The sequence below is a fragment of the Calidris pugnax genome, unplaced genomic scaffold, assembly GCF_001431845.1.
Source record: "Calidris pugnax isolate Ruff unplaced genomic scaffold, ASM143184v1 scaffold103, whole genome shotgun sequence".
Lineage (NCBI taxonomy): Eukaryota > Metazoa > Chordata > Aves > Charadriiformes > Scolopacidae > Calidris > Calidris pugnax.
The window spans coordinates 14389502-14405657 of NW_015090990.1; the positions used below are offsets into that span (position 1 = coordinate 14389502).

Below are 16156 nucleotides of genomic sequence, written 5' to 3' on the forward strand. Positions count from 1 at the left end.
TGGGGGGGGGGGGGGGAGAGCGGGGGTGCGGGGGCGGGGGGGGGGGGGGGGGGGTGTCAACGCGTCCAACAGCAGAGAGAGCCCTTTGGAGAGTTTCCCTGAGGACTTTGTCCCCCTTGAGGTAGTCAGTAAGTAAATGTGGTGGAAAAGGGCATCTCTCCCAAGTTATTTACGGCGTGCCCCCGTGAGCGGAGCTGGGGAGGTGGGAGCAGTGTGTGCAGGAGGAATAACAGCCCAGAGCCGCTCTGGGGCTGTGGGCGTGAGCGCAGACACCGGCGCTGCACTCCTCGATGCCTGCCGGAGGCGGGTGTGTGTGCACACTTCTGCCGACAGGCAGTGAGGTCCTACGCGCCTCTCATCACCAGGTGTGCGCCCAGCTGTCCCAGGATGACCTGGGAAGCAGGAGCAGCGCCTTGTAGCCGTGTCCTGTCTCCCAACCTGCCGCAGCTGCAAGAGTAGGAAGGGTTAAGCGGGGCTGGGCTGAGCCTGGGCACTGCCTGCCCTTGAATTCAAGGGGGGCAGGTGCTTTTCCAGCCCTCCCTAGGTGTTTGCTTCATGGACATGAATTCGTAGTCCTGGCTTGCTTAAGCTGCAGAGAGCATGAGTTTCTTAGGTGAGCGTTGGGTTGAATTTCATGGCCTGTGCTGTGTAAATAGCCATAACCATCCTTTCTCACTTTAAAAAATAATGAGGAAATCTGTAAATCTGTGAAGGGGGGACCTAGCGAGACCAGAGGACCTAGTGAGACCAGATCTGTGTGCAAAGCACTTTCAGACAGAGGTCGTCTTCTCTGCCTTTTCCGTAAGAACGACAAATGTTTCTCCCTGTAATTTCTTTCCCAGTCTCCTGTAGTAACTTCCTTGGCCATCTGAGATTATGCTCTTCCTCCAATTAGGAACATGATGTGTTTTGTCACTGCTTGACAACATCTGCCATGTGGAGACAAAACCGGGCGGCCGATCTGGAGAAGGCCAAAAAAAATAAGGGAAAAAAACATTTGTTGATGCCAGAAATAACAGTAATAATAGTGTGCATATGGAATTTGTATTGCGATCTAGGCAGCCTGATTAATTAAAAGGGAAGAGAAAGGTGCTTGAATATGCAGGCTCAGCAAACGCCAGGCTGTGCTCCCTTCCTCCCAGGCGCATGCCCCGTGTCCGGAGGTGGCCCCGGGACTCGGTGTTACTCCGTGCTGTACTCTTGAAAGCATGTGTGTTTCTTTTTGTGCGTCTGCATGCCTCCCACCTAGCAACCCTGTTCTGTGTCTCCTCCCCAGGGGCAACCCTCCTGCCAGGGACCGAGCCCACAGTGGACACGGTGTCAGTGCAGCCCATCCCAGCCTACTGGTATTACGTTATTGCCGCCGGAGGTGCTGTTGTGGTGCTGGTCTCCGTCGCGCTGGCCCTTGTGCTCCACTATCACCGGTTCCGCTATGCGGCCAAGAAGAGCGATCACTCCATCACCTACAAAACCTCCCACTATGCCAACGGGACCCCCGTGGCCGTGGAGCCCACCCTAACCATAAAACTAGAGCAAGACCCCAGCTCACGCTGCTGAGAGCCGAACAGGAACGAGAGAGCAAACAAAACACAAAACAGACAGACAGAAACTAAGACTTCAAATACGTTGCCTCAGTTTTGCACTTTTTTCCTTACCTAGCATACGTGTGAACTCTTAGACATCTCCGTCCCTTCTCCGTCCCCCCAGCCCTTCCCGAATCTTTTACAAACTCTAAACTAATGCTGCATCTTGGATCGCCAGAAGAGACACACCGCCCCTTCACTTCAGAAGTGAACGCTCCCTTTCGATTACTTTTCGAGGACTCTTGGGGTGTTGGGTGGGGTTTTTTTGTTTTGTTGTGTTTGTTTGTTTGGGGAGTATTTTTATTTTTGTTGGTAGGTTTGTTTGGTTTCTTATTTTCTCCTCCCGGTAGGCAACCTGAAAGGAAACTTGACGGTGAGCCTGGAAGCTTGTGTGTGCAGCTCGTGTGCCTGTGTGCTAAATCTGTGTATCTGAGTGTGCACGGGAGCACGTGCGTCTGACTGACTGAATGTATATTTAGAAACAGCCCCTTTTTAATTTGCTTGTTGTTGCTTCTACTTGCACAGGGAATACTTTTTTTTTTTTTTTTTTTTTTTCAATTTTCCCCCTTCCTGCCTCCCCTCTGGAAGGTCTGGGACACTTTTGTGGTAAATACCCTGATTTGTTTACTTGGGGAAGACAGCGATGCTTTTTTGTTGCCTTATCTAGCTTTGGCTGGGTTTCTTGTTTGATAGCGTTAATGTCTCGGGTGCAAAATGAGAAGAAGAGGCCAGGCTGGACAGTAGGAATGTCCACCTCAGATGGCTAGAAGAATCCAGAGAGGTTCATAGACGTCCAAAAAGTAAGATCTCTCCATCTTATTCTTTCTGCAGCCAACATGATAACACAGCCATTGTTTGGAAGGAGGAGGGGGGGACCCTCCTCTTCCCTCACCCGCAAGTGAATCTATTTAAAGTTGCCTTATATCAGAGAAGCTCATAATGAATGTTTTGTTTGTATCTGTTAAAGCCAGCCTTAGGGTAACACATAGACTTCAGCAGGTCTAAGGTGGATGCTAAATACTGTAGTTTCTTGAGAATTGAAGGTTTATTTATTTTGTAAGTATCCTCAGTCTGGGTGCTGATGGTTTTGCTTTTACGTGGGGAAGGGGGAGAGGGCTCCTCCTTGTCTTTCTGCTAGAAATGTTCAAGGGACACGTATAACTCCCCTTTGTGGGTTTTGAGTTTGGTTTTTTTCCCTCTGCCCAATTCATAGCTGCTGAATCATAAAAATTGCCAGTTGACTTTCTAGAATGTCAATTAGTTTTGCGTTTGCTAATGTTCTGCTTCTTAAAGCGTCAGTAACATTTAGCGAGCAAAGCCTAGCAGGCATGTCTGGGGGGCCCAGCTATTGCTGCTGCTTTAACTGGGGAGGCGAGATGGAGCCTCCAACACGCCTCCCACTGTTGAATGGCCCAGCATATTGTAGTGGAAATGCCTTATATAAATTACTGAATGATGACATACAAAAGTGGTTTGAATCGTTAACTCTAATCTGTTTGCAGGCAAAAAAAGTACCTCCAGTGAGCAAGGTTCTCCATCTTGTCTGTGTTCATTTGTGATAAGTGATCAGATTCCCTGCCCCCTCCTAAACTTGCTAGTGCTCCCCACCCCTCCTTTTTCTGTGAATATTGCATAAAACGAATCAAGGCGAGCAGCTCTGTTAACTTCCCTGCAGTCTTGAGCTTCCTTTTGGTCTGGGGAAAAAGTGGAAACACAAATGGTGCTGTGCATACGTGGTATTGGCCTCTATGGCAGCGGAGCCCTCTCCCCAGGGCATCTCTGTCAGTGGGAGTGTCACTGTCCCCTCCCTCGCTGCCTTTATTCATGCAGCCTGTTTCAGCTCTTTGTGCTGTTTACTTACTGATTTCAGTGGGACCCCTCTCAGCTGCAGCAGCAGGTGTCTAAAACAAGCAGGGAGCGCAGAAAAACCCAAGATGACTTGGTATGGTGAACACGTTGAGGGTGGTGGGTGCTCAGGGCAGCATTCCCCTGGGGCCTGGCTCCCACAAGCTTTTTCAGGGGGACGGGGACGTGCCTGTCCCAGCAGAGCTATAAAGGACACCAGGAGAGCTCCCGTCACCTTGCAGGAAAAGGGCTTCCAGGGCCGGGGTGCTTTCTCTGTGAGCCTCCTCGTTACACAGCATTGGTGTTGCAGTGCATATGGTTTGTGATGTGGAATCCCACCCCCACCCACCTCCCACCCCCCAGCTAGCTGGAAATTAAAACAGACGTGAAATACTGGCATGTGCTTGCTACATTTTCAGATCAGCCCAAGCCATGTCAGCAGATGATGCCATCACATTTCCAAAGTCATCAGTTCAGTCTCCCTAGGTCAGAGGATCCCCTCGCTTTGACCAGGTTCACTCCCATGGACTTTAGCAAGTGTGCATTGGTATGTCAGAGAGGAGAATATGGCACCCTGTCTTTCAAACCAAAATCACCAAAGACAAAACAAAAGGTCACTTCAAGATTTTTATTCCCAGTTCTCTCCCCTCCTTGAGCCCTGACATCCCCAGCATTGCCCAGTTGCCTGTGTGTGAAAAATATCTTGTGGAAATTTGAAACTCTTTGAAGATGTATTGTGTGGAATGTAATAAAATGATGATTATTTTTATACAAATATCTGGGGTTTTTCTTCCTTCTTCTTTCTTTGCTAACAAGAACACTCAGTTGAAGCAAAGTGGTGTTTCAGAACTCCATGTTTCTTTTCGGAGCACTGGGGCTATATCCTTTAGGAAAGTGAAGCTCCCGTTCCTGCTGCATGAAGACCTGCAGCTCACCCCCAGCTCCTGGCAGCACAGCTGGCGTGTGCTCCGTGCCTCGCTGCACTCAGGATCAGGCCATTAATAGCAGCTTTTAGATCCATTACATTTGTACCAGTCCTTAGTGGGAGTTTCGGGCGGCTGGACTGACACTTAGGATTGTTTGGGGATTTCGCTAACGTTGCCTAAGTGCTAAATTGATCAATGTGATTATGCAGAATTTCTCCAGCCAAGGCCCCTGGAGACAGGACATCCGACTTCCTAGGGTCCCAGGGGGGCCGGCTTGGCTGCCAGCTCAGCTGAGCAATGCACTCCTTCCCCGAGCACACCAAAAACCGGGTAAGCCATTACCAAAATTAATAATGAAAATGGCAATGCGTTCCTCTTCTGTATCCTGTGTGTCAGGCTGTGGAGGAGAGGTGCTGCAGCACCGAGTGTTTGGAGAAGTGTGTGTCCCCTGCCTCTTCCCTCAAGTCCTCACAGCTTGGTACAAGGATCTTTGCTATGGCATTTTTCCTTCCCACCTTCTTCAGGTGCACCTTTTGCCCCTTTAGAGGAGTCAGCAGAATCACATTTCATGTGAAATATATTTTGCTGCCAGTTTGAGAGGTTTTTCTTTCCCTCCTGCATTTATTTTCCTTCTATCATACTCTTTACCCTGGCATAGAGCTCAGCTTTGTAGTGAAACTTCCTGGCTTTACTAGGAATTGAGGCCATCAACAAAAAAATAATTCAAATGTGATCCCTCGCCTTGGCTGTTCAAACACAAGCAAAGCTGAGGACCCATGCCACTTTTTTTTTTTTGTTTCTCTAATTGTACAGCAAAGCCCATACACTTGTAATTTGCATTTTGTACACTTCAGTGACTGTCCAAGCAAAATTCAAAACAAATATGCACATGCGAAAAACAGGGAGGGAGAGACTGGCTGATGGCTTCCCAACGAGGAGGAAAAAAATTCTGTTAAGTAAACAGACGAAAAGGGAGGAACCATTCAGGGTTTAATTATTCCGTATGTGCGCCGCAGCCAGATTGACCGGAGAGTTGGGTGCTGCTCAGTCTGTAGCACATCATAGTGAAGAAAGCTGCTAAAATTAGCACTCTTTGTTTAAAAAAATAAATACAACTCAGTGTGATTTTGATGCAACCTTCTTTGCAGGTAACTTCAGGCCTTTAAGAGTCTACTTTAGAAAAAAAAAGTAAACTTTTTTTTGAGTAGCAGTAGGGGCTCCATATTTCAGCGAGTGGCATTAGGGCTTCCAGCCCTGATGTCTCCTGTGCGCCGCAGGGAGGGTCCCAACGGGGCTCTCCCAGTTGTATGTGGGATGATGGTGTCTTTTTATCTCCACAGTTGCTGCCACGGTGTAGGGAAAGCGGCTCTGTGTGGCTGGTTGGAGCGGGCCCACGGGTGTAAACACAGGGGCAAAGCCAGTGGCAAGCAGAGGCGAGCAAGAGGGAGCAATGGCAAAGCCGAGGCAAAGCCAAGGTCACCATGAGAAGGGCCGGGCAATGTCAGTGTGCCCGAGATGGGTGACAGCTGAGGAGCAAGCTGCAAAGCACGGCGCTTGCTCACCAGCCTGGAGACTGGACGCACGCAGCCTGGCCAGCCTCCTGCCAGGGCAAGCGCCTGCGAGATGACACTTGGCACAGGGAACACAGGGCTGCTTTCCCTGGAGCTGTAAGGCTGGGGTTGGATTTTTCCTGGGCAGGGAGGGGTTGCAGTGCCTCTGCTGGGAATGCAAGGGAAGGAGGCAGAAACCGGATTGTGTGCAGGGATGTGTTGGGATTTTTGCCCTTCTAGGAAACCTGTGAAAACCCGCTGACTCTATGGGGGCTCCCCCAGCTTACCCCATGTCAGGGCGGCAGAACTTGGCGCGCAGACCCCAGGCGAGGGCCCTGAGGCGAGCTCGGACAGCCTCTTGGATTTCTGCCACAGCTCCTCCATCAGTGGCTGTGGCGGCTCTCAGCAGCGATTGCAGGCGCGACTGCCAGTTTGAGGAATAGTGTCGTTAGCCATTGCCGCTGTAAAAACAAACAGCAACAACGGGGAAGGCGATCAACATATCGGGATGCCGCAGAGCTGCCGGCTTCTCCCCCAGCTCCAGGCCCTTGCGCCGCTCTGGTGCCGAGGAGCTGCTTGGTTTGGGACTGGTGAGCTCCAGCACAGAGCACCCAGCCCGAATGGTGATTTCTCACCCAAGTAGCCCAGTGCTAAGAGAGAGGGAGAGGAAAACCATGCTATATATAATGCCACTGCAAAGCTGCACGTGTGCACGCTGCCACCACTGTCTCCCTGGCCTTGTGTCGGAGATGGCAAGAGGTGCAAACAGCAGGATGCGCTGGGGAAAGGGTCGGGATGCAACGGGGGGTGTTGCTGCTGCAAGAAGGGTTTGGCAGAGTCCCTGTTTTGGGCAGCCCTCTTGGCCATCTGCCGTGCGTGCTGCCAGGGCAGGGTGCCACGCGTTGGAGGGCAGCACTCTTTCCAGGGGCTGGAAATAGCTGCCTGCTCATGTCCACCTCCGCACCAAGTGCCCAGCCCGGCTTCACAAGGCCTGAGCACTTCTGGTGGAAGGGTCCAAACCTGCCCAGCCGTGCTTCCTCTGGGTACAGGAAGCCCGAGATGCTCCTCGGTGCCCTCCAGTTTGAAGATGGTGCTGTGATGTGCGCCGTCACCAGGGCAGCACCAAGGCAATCTGAGGATAAGGTCTGGGCGTTCCCGCGCTGTGAAGGGCTGCCGGGCCAGGGGAGAGGCTGCTTTGCTTTCTTTTAATGCTCAGCTGTAGCCAAAGCACTGTTTTAATTTGAAATTTGGCAGGGACTTAGGCCTTTTTTAAACTAAAATCGTTCTGTGTTTCTGGAGGAGTGGGGAAGAGAGAAGTGAGGTGGATTTTCGGCTGGAAATAGAGCAATGGATGGGGGATCAGAGGGAGTGTTTCTGCCTGGTGCCTGTGCTGCTGCTTTGAGAAGCACTTTGCCATTCACCGGGGGTGGGAGGTGTTGGCCCCCCGGCCCCCGGGGCTCCCAGCCGGAGGAGCAGCGCCGCGCCGCCGCCGCCACCGCCAAACGGAGCAGTGTCAAGGCGAGGCCACGGCGGCTGCTCTGCTATGTCAAAACAAAATGATGTGTGTTGGAGTCACGCTATTGCTGCAGAGAGAAAAGGGCTGGGAATGAGCAAAAGGAGAAGAGCGGGGATCAGAGCGGTGCTGGAGTGCTGCCTCTCTCTGCCAAGGCCGGGGAGTGGTAATTTCTGACCCCTTTTTCCTGGGCTTAGCTGGATTTAGTGTTGCAGGCCCTCGTGGCAGCAGTGCCCCATAGCATTGACCGAGATGGATGTTGTAGCAGCAGGAGAGAGGGACGAGCACATAGGAGGGCACTTGCTGGTTTTGGGGAAATGAGCAGTACATGGTTGTTTCCCACTGCAGAAAGGAGCAGAGGGCTTCCAGCTGCCCCTCCATGGTACCAGGAGGCACAGCTGCAGATGTTATAGGGGAGTGTAAGGTGGTAGGTAGCAGAGCCCACAAGCCATCATCACCTAGTGCATCCCTGGTCAGCCACAGAGCCCACAGACCCCTGCGGGAAGCACAGGGACGATGAGGGTGCATCCCACATGCTCTCCAGGCCAGGCTACCCTGTGCCAGAAAGGCTGCAGATAGACAACAAAAAGGGCTGGAAATTGCTGCAAGTTTGATATATTGTTTGGGAAAGGCACCTCTTGCTGAGAGGCTCATTTTATTCACCTGGAATGAGCCTGAGGAGTGCCACAGCCATCATCTGCAAACGCCTGTGTGTAGGGTGATGTGTGGTGATAGAGCTCTGCCCTGGGATGGAGGGACATGGCAGGAGGCAACACTCGATGCCCAGACTTAAACCAGACAAAATCAGTCTAGAAAGAAACAGCAGATTTTTTTTCCTGAGGGTGGCCATTTGCCTTGGAGGAACATCTTCAGGCTCACCAAAAGCAATAGCTCTTGGCTTGGTGCAAGGGTCTCTGCCTGCAGCGGTGGGCACTGCGGGTCACCCCATGCAGGCAGGCTGGTGTGAGCATGCGTGGTGCCAGGAAGCACATGCCTGTCCATGTGATGCACTGCCCTCAGCTTTGCAGAGGTGAGCTGCCTTGGGAAGGTCTGGAGAGCTTTCCTGCAAAAGGCACGTCTATGTCTGTGGTAGGGCACTGGAGAACCTTGTCTGCTCTTGTGCCTCCCCCATCCACCCTGGTAAGGTATATCAAGCACATGTCACTCCCCCTTCCAGTAATCCCCTCCCTGCCCCAATCCCTCCCACCCATGCTACTATTTTAAAACAGATGTACATTAAAGATCCTTAATATCTGGAAATACTAATTCTCTCCTGCTCTCCCTCCATATGAGTTCATACCAACGTGGTACTTAAGTCGCTCCTTGTCTTTGATTAGAATCTCATCTTTCTTTTTCAGGTCCCATAAATTAGCCTTTTAGCTGGCAGTGCTCTCAGATCCAACAGATAACAGCCTTTTCTCAGCATCCGGCTGTTTCCAACAGCATCACTAACATCATCTTTTGGGCGCAACCGGCTAGGTACTCACAGCCATCATTCAGCACACATGCTTTAAAAAGGGCCTTGCTCTCAGGAGAAACTGCTCCTCCTGTTTAAATACAATTCCCCCTGACTTTCTTGCCTGCCCTTCTCCAGTATACTTCTTTGTCTTTTAAAATGCAAAATAAATTGGGCCTGAAAGCTGCCCTTTAAGGAAACAGCTCTCCACAGCACAGGGGGATGCATCTTTTCCCCATTCTGCCCAGCAGCTTGCGGAGCTTTTCTGGGGACCGCTTTCCAAGGGGCTCGCTTTCCATGGCCTGCTCCACTTGCGACAATATTGCTGAGATTTGTCACAAAGGAGCCTAATTGATGACAAATAGCAGGCTAGTTTCTGTGACGGGAAATCATCTCCACTAGGAACTGAACTGAGACCACCAGCTTCAATTCCCACAGACAGCCACACAGCCAGAGCTGATTTTGTTAATGACTTGAGAAACCCCAGTACGGAAAAAGAAACGTCAGGTTGTATTTTTCCAAAGGCAGCAGAGAGCCCTGCGTGACAGCATATAATCTGATAGCAATGAAATGACGTGTGGGGAACAGAAGAATGAGGGCCTACCATGGGCCTGAGGAGGAAAGAGAATGGGTGAGGAGGACAATATCATTTAAGCGGGACTTGGAGTCGTATTAACATGGGAAATTGAGAAAATTGCTAGCAGGGTAAATGGATTTTGGGCTGGGCTTTTTGTATAAATGTTCTCTCTTTTCAAGTTTTCCCAGCGCTCCTTCCTTTCAGGCTGGAAGAACTGGTGTTCTTTTGAAAGTGTTGATTAACCGATACTTTGTTTTTTCTGGCTTTTCCCTCAAGGCTACCCTGGGAAATAAAAAAAGCACCAAATTGCTAGCTTGTTCTCACACAAAATTTAGAGGAGCTACAGTACAGAAAGGCAAAAGACTTCCAACAGCCTTTCCCCACACCTGGGCTCCTTGGGTAGACTGTGGTCCAGTTTTGACCTTTGCTCATGTTTGAGCAACCTACAGTTTCTGTAGGGTTGTGTGGATGACATGGGTGGCAAATTTCACTGTTTGTCTTCTGACAGAGGACTAGCAAAGCAGACATCTCCGCATGTGAACTGCTTTGCAAGTTATTTTTCCACATGTTCGGCTCTAAATGTTTGCAAGAGCCCCTCAGGCAGTTCTCCCAGCCCTAAGATGTTGCCATCTGGGCCTGTCAGTTCTCGAAGTGTTGAGAAATCATGTGAACTCGCTGTTAAAGTGAGGATTTATAGAAGATGGTGTGCACCTATGTTTCTTCAACAAGCTACCAGCAGCCTCAAGTCAGCTTAATTACCTGGCTCACTAGACACAGAGCTCATTGTCAGGAGGGGCAAATGTTGGGGTTTGTGTGCTCCTGTTGCCAAGTTCTCTTGAAAAATTAAAAGCAACTCCTTAATTCTTTGAGTGCGGAGGACAAATGACCCATTCTGCCCAAAGAGAGGGTATTTGGGAAGGTATCATTAGTACCAGCATGGAGGATCTCTGCAGTCAGGTGGCATTGGGACAGCGTGGAATCTGGCAGAGTGAATCTGGAAGTGAACCTTAAGATGTTGCCAGCACCCCCTGCTCTGGAAGTGAACCTTAAGATGTTGCCAGCAGGGATTGCCTGATGCCATAGCCCGTAGTAACAAAAAATGGATTTGGCAGTTCAGGAGGCCTTTTCGATCTCTGTGCAAGTATGCACAAATATTCCTTTATAAGGTTTTGAATAATTTCTTTGCTTTTCATGGCTTTTTAGGCACCAGTTACATTCTTTGGTTTTGGTTGTTTATAAATAATCTCTTTAAACTCTTCTTGCTGTTTCTGAACAAGATGCTCAGGAGCCTTGGTTTTCAACCACAGCTGTTTTAAAGGTCTGACTTCTACTGCTTTCTAGTAGTCCCTGATTTTCTGCATTCCTGATCATTATGAGGTACCTTCTCAGTTGAATGCCCCAAGTTACAAACAGCTTTGAAAAATCCAAGCATGTTGAAATGAAAGGGCATTTTCTTTTGGAAAACTGAAAAAGAGCCATGGTAACTATATGTAGGGATAATGCTAGGAAGACTGCACAGGAAAATAAATAACTTCTACTCAGATTACAGCATGTGCATTTGGGTTCTAGTGCTTGATCTGTGCTGAACAATGAAAAGAAATGTCACCACTAAAAGGAATTTGGATCACAGAAATGTTAACATAAATGCCTAGATATGGACACCCATTTGCCGCTCTCCCCATTTCAACCAGCTTTTGCATTAAAACATATAATGATGATACATGACTTCCTCAAATTACTATGAATTTATCTGAAACCCAAAGAGAAACTGGGTCATTGAAGCTCTGTGTCCGGTAAGATGTATGGGAAAAGATGAAAAGTAGAGTGTGCTAAATGGATCTAGCATTAGTGGCAAGTAATGATAGTCACTAAGATCCTATTCGAAGTTGTAAGGATAATACCCATGAGCATGCTAATAGTGAATTATGGCCATTATGCAGGCACCAATGACAATATTTTAGTGCTATTTAAGTTATCTGGTTTCTTTGCTTTTCACTCGCTCTCTTTTCTTCTTAAAAGCTGGTTATTTGGTGGTCATGAAATGTGATGTAGTGGGAAGATCCTGTTCTCTCGGGTATGCAAGAGTATTCATTGAGTTAGGCCAAGGGAAGAAGACTTTTTCCTTCTTCCATGAGGAAGAGCCTTGCCATAGCTTTACTATTCCTTTTTTCCAGCTTGTCTTGCAACCCAGTGACCAGTGGCAATAATGCCCCCAAAAGACCTCTTTAAACAAACGATGCTTCCCATTTTGTTGTTCTAGTGAACTTCCCAAAAATGGAAGATGACTTTCCGATCTCTGAGCAAGACTTTGAAGACAACGATGATCCAGGTTGGTATCAAAATGCCACATGGGCTATTTATCTGGAGGAGCTTGTGTTTCAGTATCAGATGCTACAATTACTCAGAAACCTCAGCTTTAATGGGAGCTAGGAGCTAGAACATGCTTAAGAATGTACACTCAAGTAGTGGCTTAGTGCCTGGACAAAGATATTAGTTTTCTTTTCTTGTTCTTTTTTAAACAGCCAGCAACCTTGCAAAGTCAATATATTGTATTTGTGTTAGGACAAGTGGAACTGATCTTTCAAGCATTAATTGCTGCTTGCGTGGCATTTTGACTTGTAAATGGAGAAAATTAAGTCTGGGAGCTGTGACAGATTGTTTCCATAGTTTCCAACCCAGTGGCACTTGAAGGACCAGAGTTTCAGTGGGTGTAAAATACTACCATGCTCTTTACATAGCTTGAGGTCTAAAAGTGAATTAGGGTGCCTAACTTCCTTGGTAGTTTGGTGTTTTGCATTACTTCTAGACCTACGTTAGCAAATCCTGCTGAGATATACCCATGCAGGAGTTTATACTCTTGTAAGGCTATCACAAGTCCAAGTGAAACATGCATAAAGGTGAGGGGGGAAAAAAGTGATCCCTGGATAATAAGTGCCCATTCCACTGCAGATTACTTTGGATCGGATAGGAACGACACACTGTTCTCTACTAACTCTCCAGGAACCCCGAAGCTGGACAAAGAAAAAAGCTGGCTCTACACCCTGGATCCCATCCTGGTGACCATCATAGCAATGAGCTCCCTTGGTGTCCTCCTCGGGGCCATCTGCGCTGGTCTCCTCCTCTACTGCACATGCTCGTACGCTGGGCTGTCCTCGCGGAGCTCCACCACACTGGAGAACTACAACTTCGAGCTGTATGACGGCATCAAGCACAAGGTCAAGATAAACCACCAGAAGTGCTGCTCGGAGGCCTGACAGGTGCCCTGGGGATCACCCTCGGCATTGCGCCCGGTGATGTGGGCTGGCGGGGGGTTACTTTTTTTGCTGTTTTCTATGGGAACTGAATGCCATAACAGGGAATGAGGGGCACAGGAGGAGCGAGGAGAGGTGCTGCTCCTGCCCGCCAGGTCCCACCGGTGGGTCACGCTCTGCCAGGACCAAGCAGGTGTTCCTGCAAACCGGACTGTGCCGGTCAAGGGGGGACCGAGACCCTTGTTTGTTGGTTCATCTTCATTTTCTGCTGATGCGAGTGGCTGGGATGTGGCGAGGGAGACTAATTTACCTTTTGGATGTGAGAAACTACATGTTGATCATTATTTCCCACCTCCTTCCTCTGGGGAGTTGCTGAGAAGGCTGACAGATTTCTTTAGCCACCCTGTCTTTAGAAATAACACACACACACAGACCCTGTCCATTTTAGACTCCGTCCAGATACTGCTTTGGCTGTAGGGATTTGTGCACTTCACACTAAGTCCAGAAAGCTGCAGTTTCCAGTCCTGAAAATGGAAGCATGTTGTTACCTTCAACTTTCCTTCTCCTGATAGGAGGGAAAGGTGGGATACTGGGTTTAGTGTCGATGGTAACAGCAGCACTTTCTGAAGTCATTAAGAAATAAAATAGGAAGGAAACCCTATGTGTAGAAGCGCCTCTTTGAGAGAAGCTGAAGAGCCTTAAAGTGATTTGTGAATAAGAGCCATTTATTAAATCCAGATCTTGGATTGCAACAGCTGAGGCCTCCATCAGGAAGGCCTTTCTTTGAATCTCCCACCCCTCTTGATCCTGCCTTTTTTTTCTTTTTCTTTTTTTTTTTTTTTTAATGAGAAAACTGCAGCAAACTAGAGCCAGTCAGCTTCTGGCACTCAGGCAATGGCTTTGGGAAGGGGGCTTCTCCGAAGTGCCAGGGAGGGAAAATGAACAGGGAAGGAGGCCGGAGATGTGCCCACAGCCCCAGGAGCCCGGTGTGGCACCCACTGGCCCACCTCACCTTCTGCCTGGAGCTGATGGGCCTGAGCTGGCGCCATCAGCACCGATGGACCAAATGGCTGCCATCGTATCCCCTTCGGAGCAAAGCTGTGCTGCTCCTGACCAGTAGCAAAAACCCGAAGTTTTATTTATGAGCTGTGTTTTGTTTTACTTTGAACAAGTGCCTTAGAAGAAATATTTTTCCTCCATCTGATGATCAGTGCTGTATCAAACAACAAGTGAGGCCTTCATCCTTCCCCGGCAAAAAGCTCTTCACCGCTCTCTACCGGGTAGAGCCCGGCTGAAGAAGTCTGGTCCTTCTACTTTCAAGTGGTCTGGCTACATTGTCTGGCAGCTGATACCTCTCCACTTACCACTGTGCCATGGGAGAGAAATGTTATGAAAACAATTTAATGGAGAAAAAAAAAGAGTTCAAATGCTGGGCCCCAAACCAATGCCTTCATTTCCAATTCAGTACAGACAGATTGCCCCTATCAGCTTGCACATACACAAGTGAGAAACCTTTCCAGCACGTTGGGTTTGCTTTTCCAGGAGCTCTTTGGAAATACTTGACACGTCCTGATTTTACATTTTGCCTAGCAAATAGTTTGGGTTGGAGATGGATTTTTTTTTTTTTTTTTTGCTCACTAACCGCAGAGCGCTGAAGGTGTGATGTGCTGTGAAGCTCAGTTTGCACAGCCCCTGCAAACACATCCTGCAGGAGGCCAGGTGTTCGGTAAGATGAGCAACATCTGGAGAGGAGATGAGCACGGACAGTGCCACAGCTGCTCCTTGGTGCGGTGGGAATAGGAACATTTGTCTAGTATTTCATGAAAAGCTCCATCAGATAGTAAGTTTTTCTCTTTAAAAATTAAAAAGAGACTTCTCCACTGTAAGAAAGACACATGTGTTACCAGGGAAGCAGATGCCAGCAGCTGTGTCATCAGAACATCCATGGTTCATACACACACACACAGAGGCCTTCATTTTTTTTCCATTCACGCTGTGCGCCCAACAGAAACGGCAGTAAATGTATCTCAGATTCTCCTTTCAAATCACCTTATTTCTTTTGGCATTCTTGGTCGACAAATTCCACAGGGGTGTTATTTTACTGTACAAAAGAAACAGAGGCAGTAAGAGGAAATGTACCAGACCATTTCAAAGCTGGATTATTGCTGCTCAATCATTCTATCCCCTTTAAACCACAGGTGAGAGGAAGGGTGAATGGAAAAGGACCATACAGTAGAAAAGTCAACTTAGGCAAACAATAGTGAAAATATATAATTAAAAAGGTGATGTTATGGTGTCTAGTAGGCGTACAGAGAGAAGAGTTCGTATATACATATATTCAGAAATTGTGTGTTTGCACACGCACGTGAATTCTCTGTATGTATTGTGTATGTGACTTATTCCGTGGGACTGACTCGTGTTAATATATCTCTTGATCTGGGGCAGGAGAGTACTGCTGATCTTGGCACTAACTTGGCACGGGCCTGGCGAAGTGTCCGCCCTGTGTGTCCCACTTGCCCCTTCCAGACGGGGCAGGGCACACGCGCAGGCGCTTGCCGGGCAGGAGCAGGCCAATAATGCTGCAAAGCCGATACCTCACTTACCTCTGCTGGGTGCTTTACTGTTCTTCTACAGAAAACTGTGTTTGATTGTAACTTCAACAGGGAAAAGAAAAAAAAAATTAAAAAAAAAAGTAGTCAGTGCATTCAATTCATTGCATCCTCCTCTGCAAATAGATTAGATTTGCCGATCGCAATTCCCTCTGTGAAATTCAGAAAAAAAAAAAAAAAGAAAAAAAAAGAAATCAGTATTAATGCCTTTGCTGAAATGGGCTGTTGCCTCCACACCCTTCCCATGGCGAGGACGTGTTGCTAACGGGCGGGCTGTAGTGCTGGGGGATTTCATTTTGTGGGAAGGTGCCGGGGCTGAGCATGGGAATTAAACCATTAAGAAGTTATATGCAGAAATGGAACTTCTCCAAGGTTTGCAGTTCAAGGTATTTGACCGTTCACTGGCTGAGCCAGGACTTATGGACTTAAAGAGCTTTTACTGTGATTCTTCAGTGTAAAAAAACAAACAAACAAACAAAAAAACAAACAAAAAAATCAAACTGTGTTTATATGATTTGTATAAAAACCTTTTAAAATTACTATTTAATAAACATTATGGTAGAGATTATGTTTCAGTGGCTTTTTATTTATGAAGAAACAACAGCAAGAGCACTGAACTGAGAGGGCTCTGGGCTCCCCAGGGAAACCGAGGCACGGCTGGAGGCATGCGAGGCTGTGCCCACCACCCTCCCGTCCCCCTGGGGAGGGCACCCTGGGCTGCCTGTCACCCCAAGGTGACTTGGGGCTGTAATGCAGACCCTGTGCACACACACATCCTCCTGCTCGGACACAGGCTCTGCCAGCAATCCTGGAGAGGAGTGCAGTCTTAGGCTAAGAAAAACACGT

General features: G+C 48.4%; 1 protein-coding gene across 3 annotated transcripts in view; it reads left to right on the forward strand.

The window, feature by feature from the left end:
* Window positions 1-15878, forward strand: part of NRP2 (neuropilin 2) — a 91076-nt gene extending 75198 nt beyond the window's left edge. Inside the window, exons 16-17 of one of the 3 annotated variants that reach the window (XM_014954569.1) lie at window positions 11711-11779; window positions 12400-15878. In XM_014954569.1, coding sequence (XP_014810055.1) covers window positions 11711-11779; window positions 12400-12704 — 374 coding nt within the window. In that variant the 3' untranslated portion in view covers window positions 12705-15878. Of the gene's footprint in view, window positions 1-1276; window positions 4181-11710; window positions 11780-12399 lie in introns of those variants that run through there. The other 2 variants (XM_014954570.1, XM_014954571.1) reach the window with 2 other exon arrangements.
* The last annotated feature ends 278 nt before the right edge of the window (window positions 15879-16156 follow it).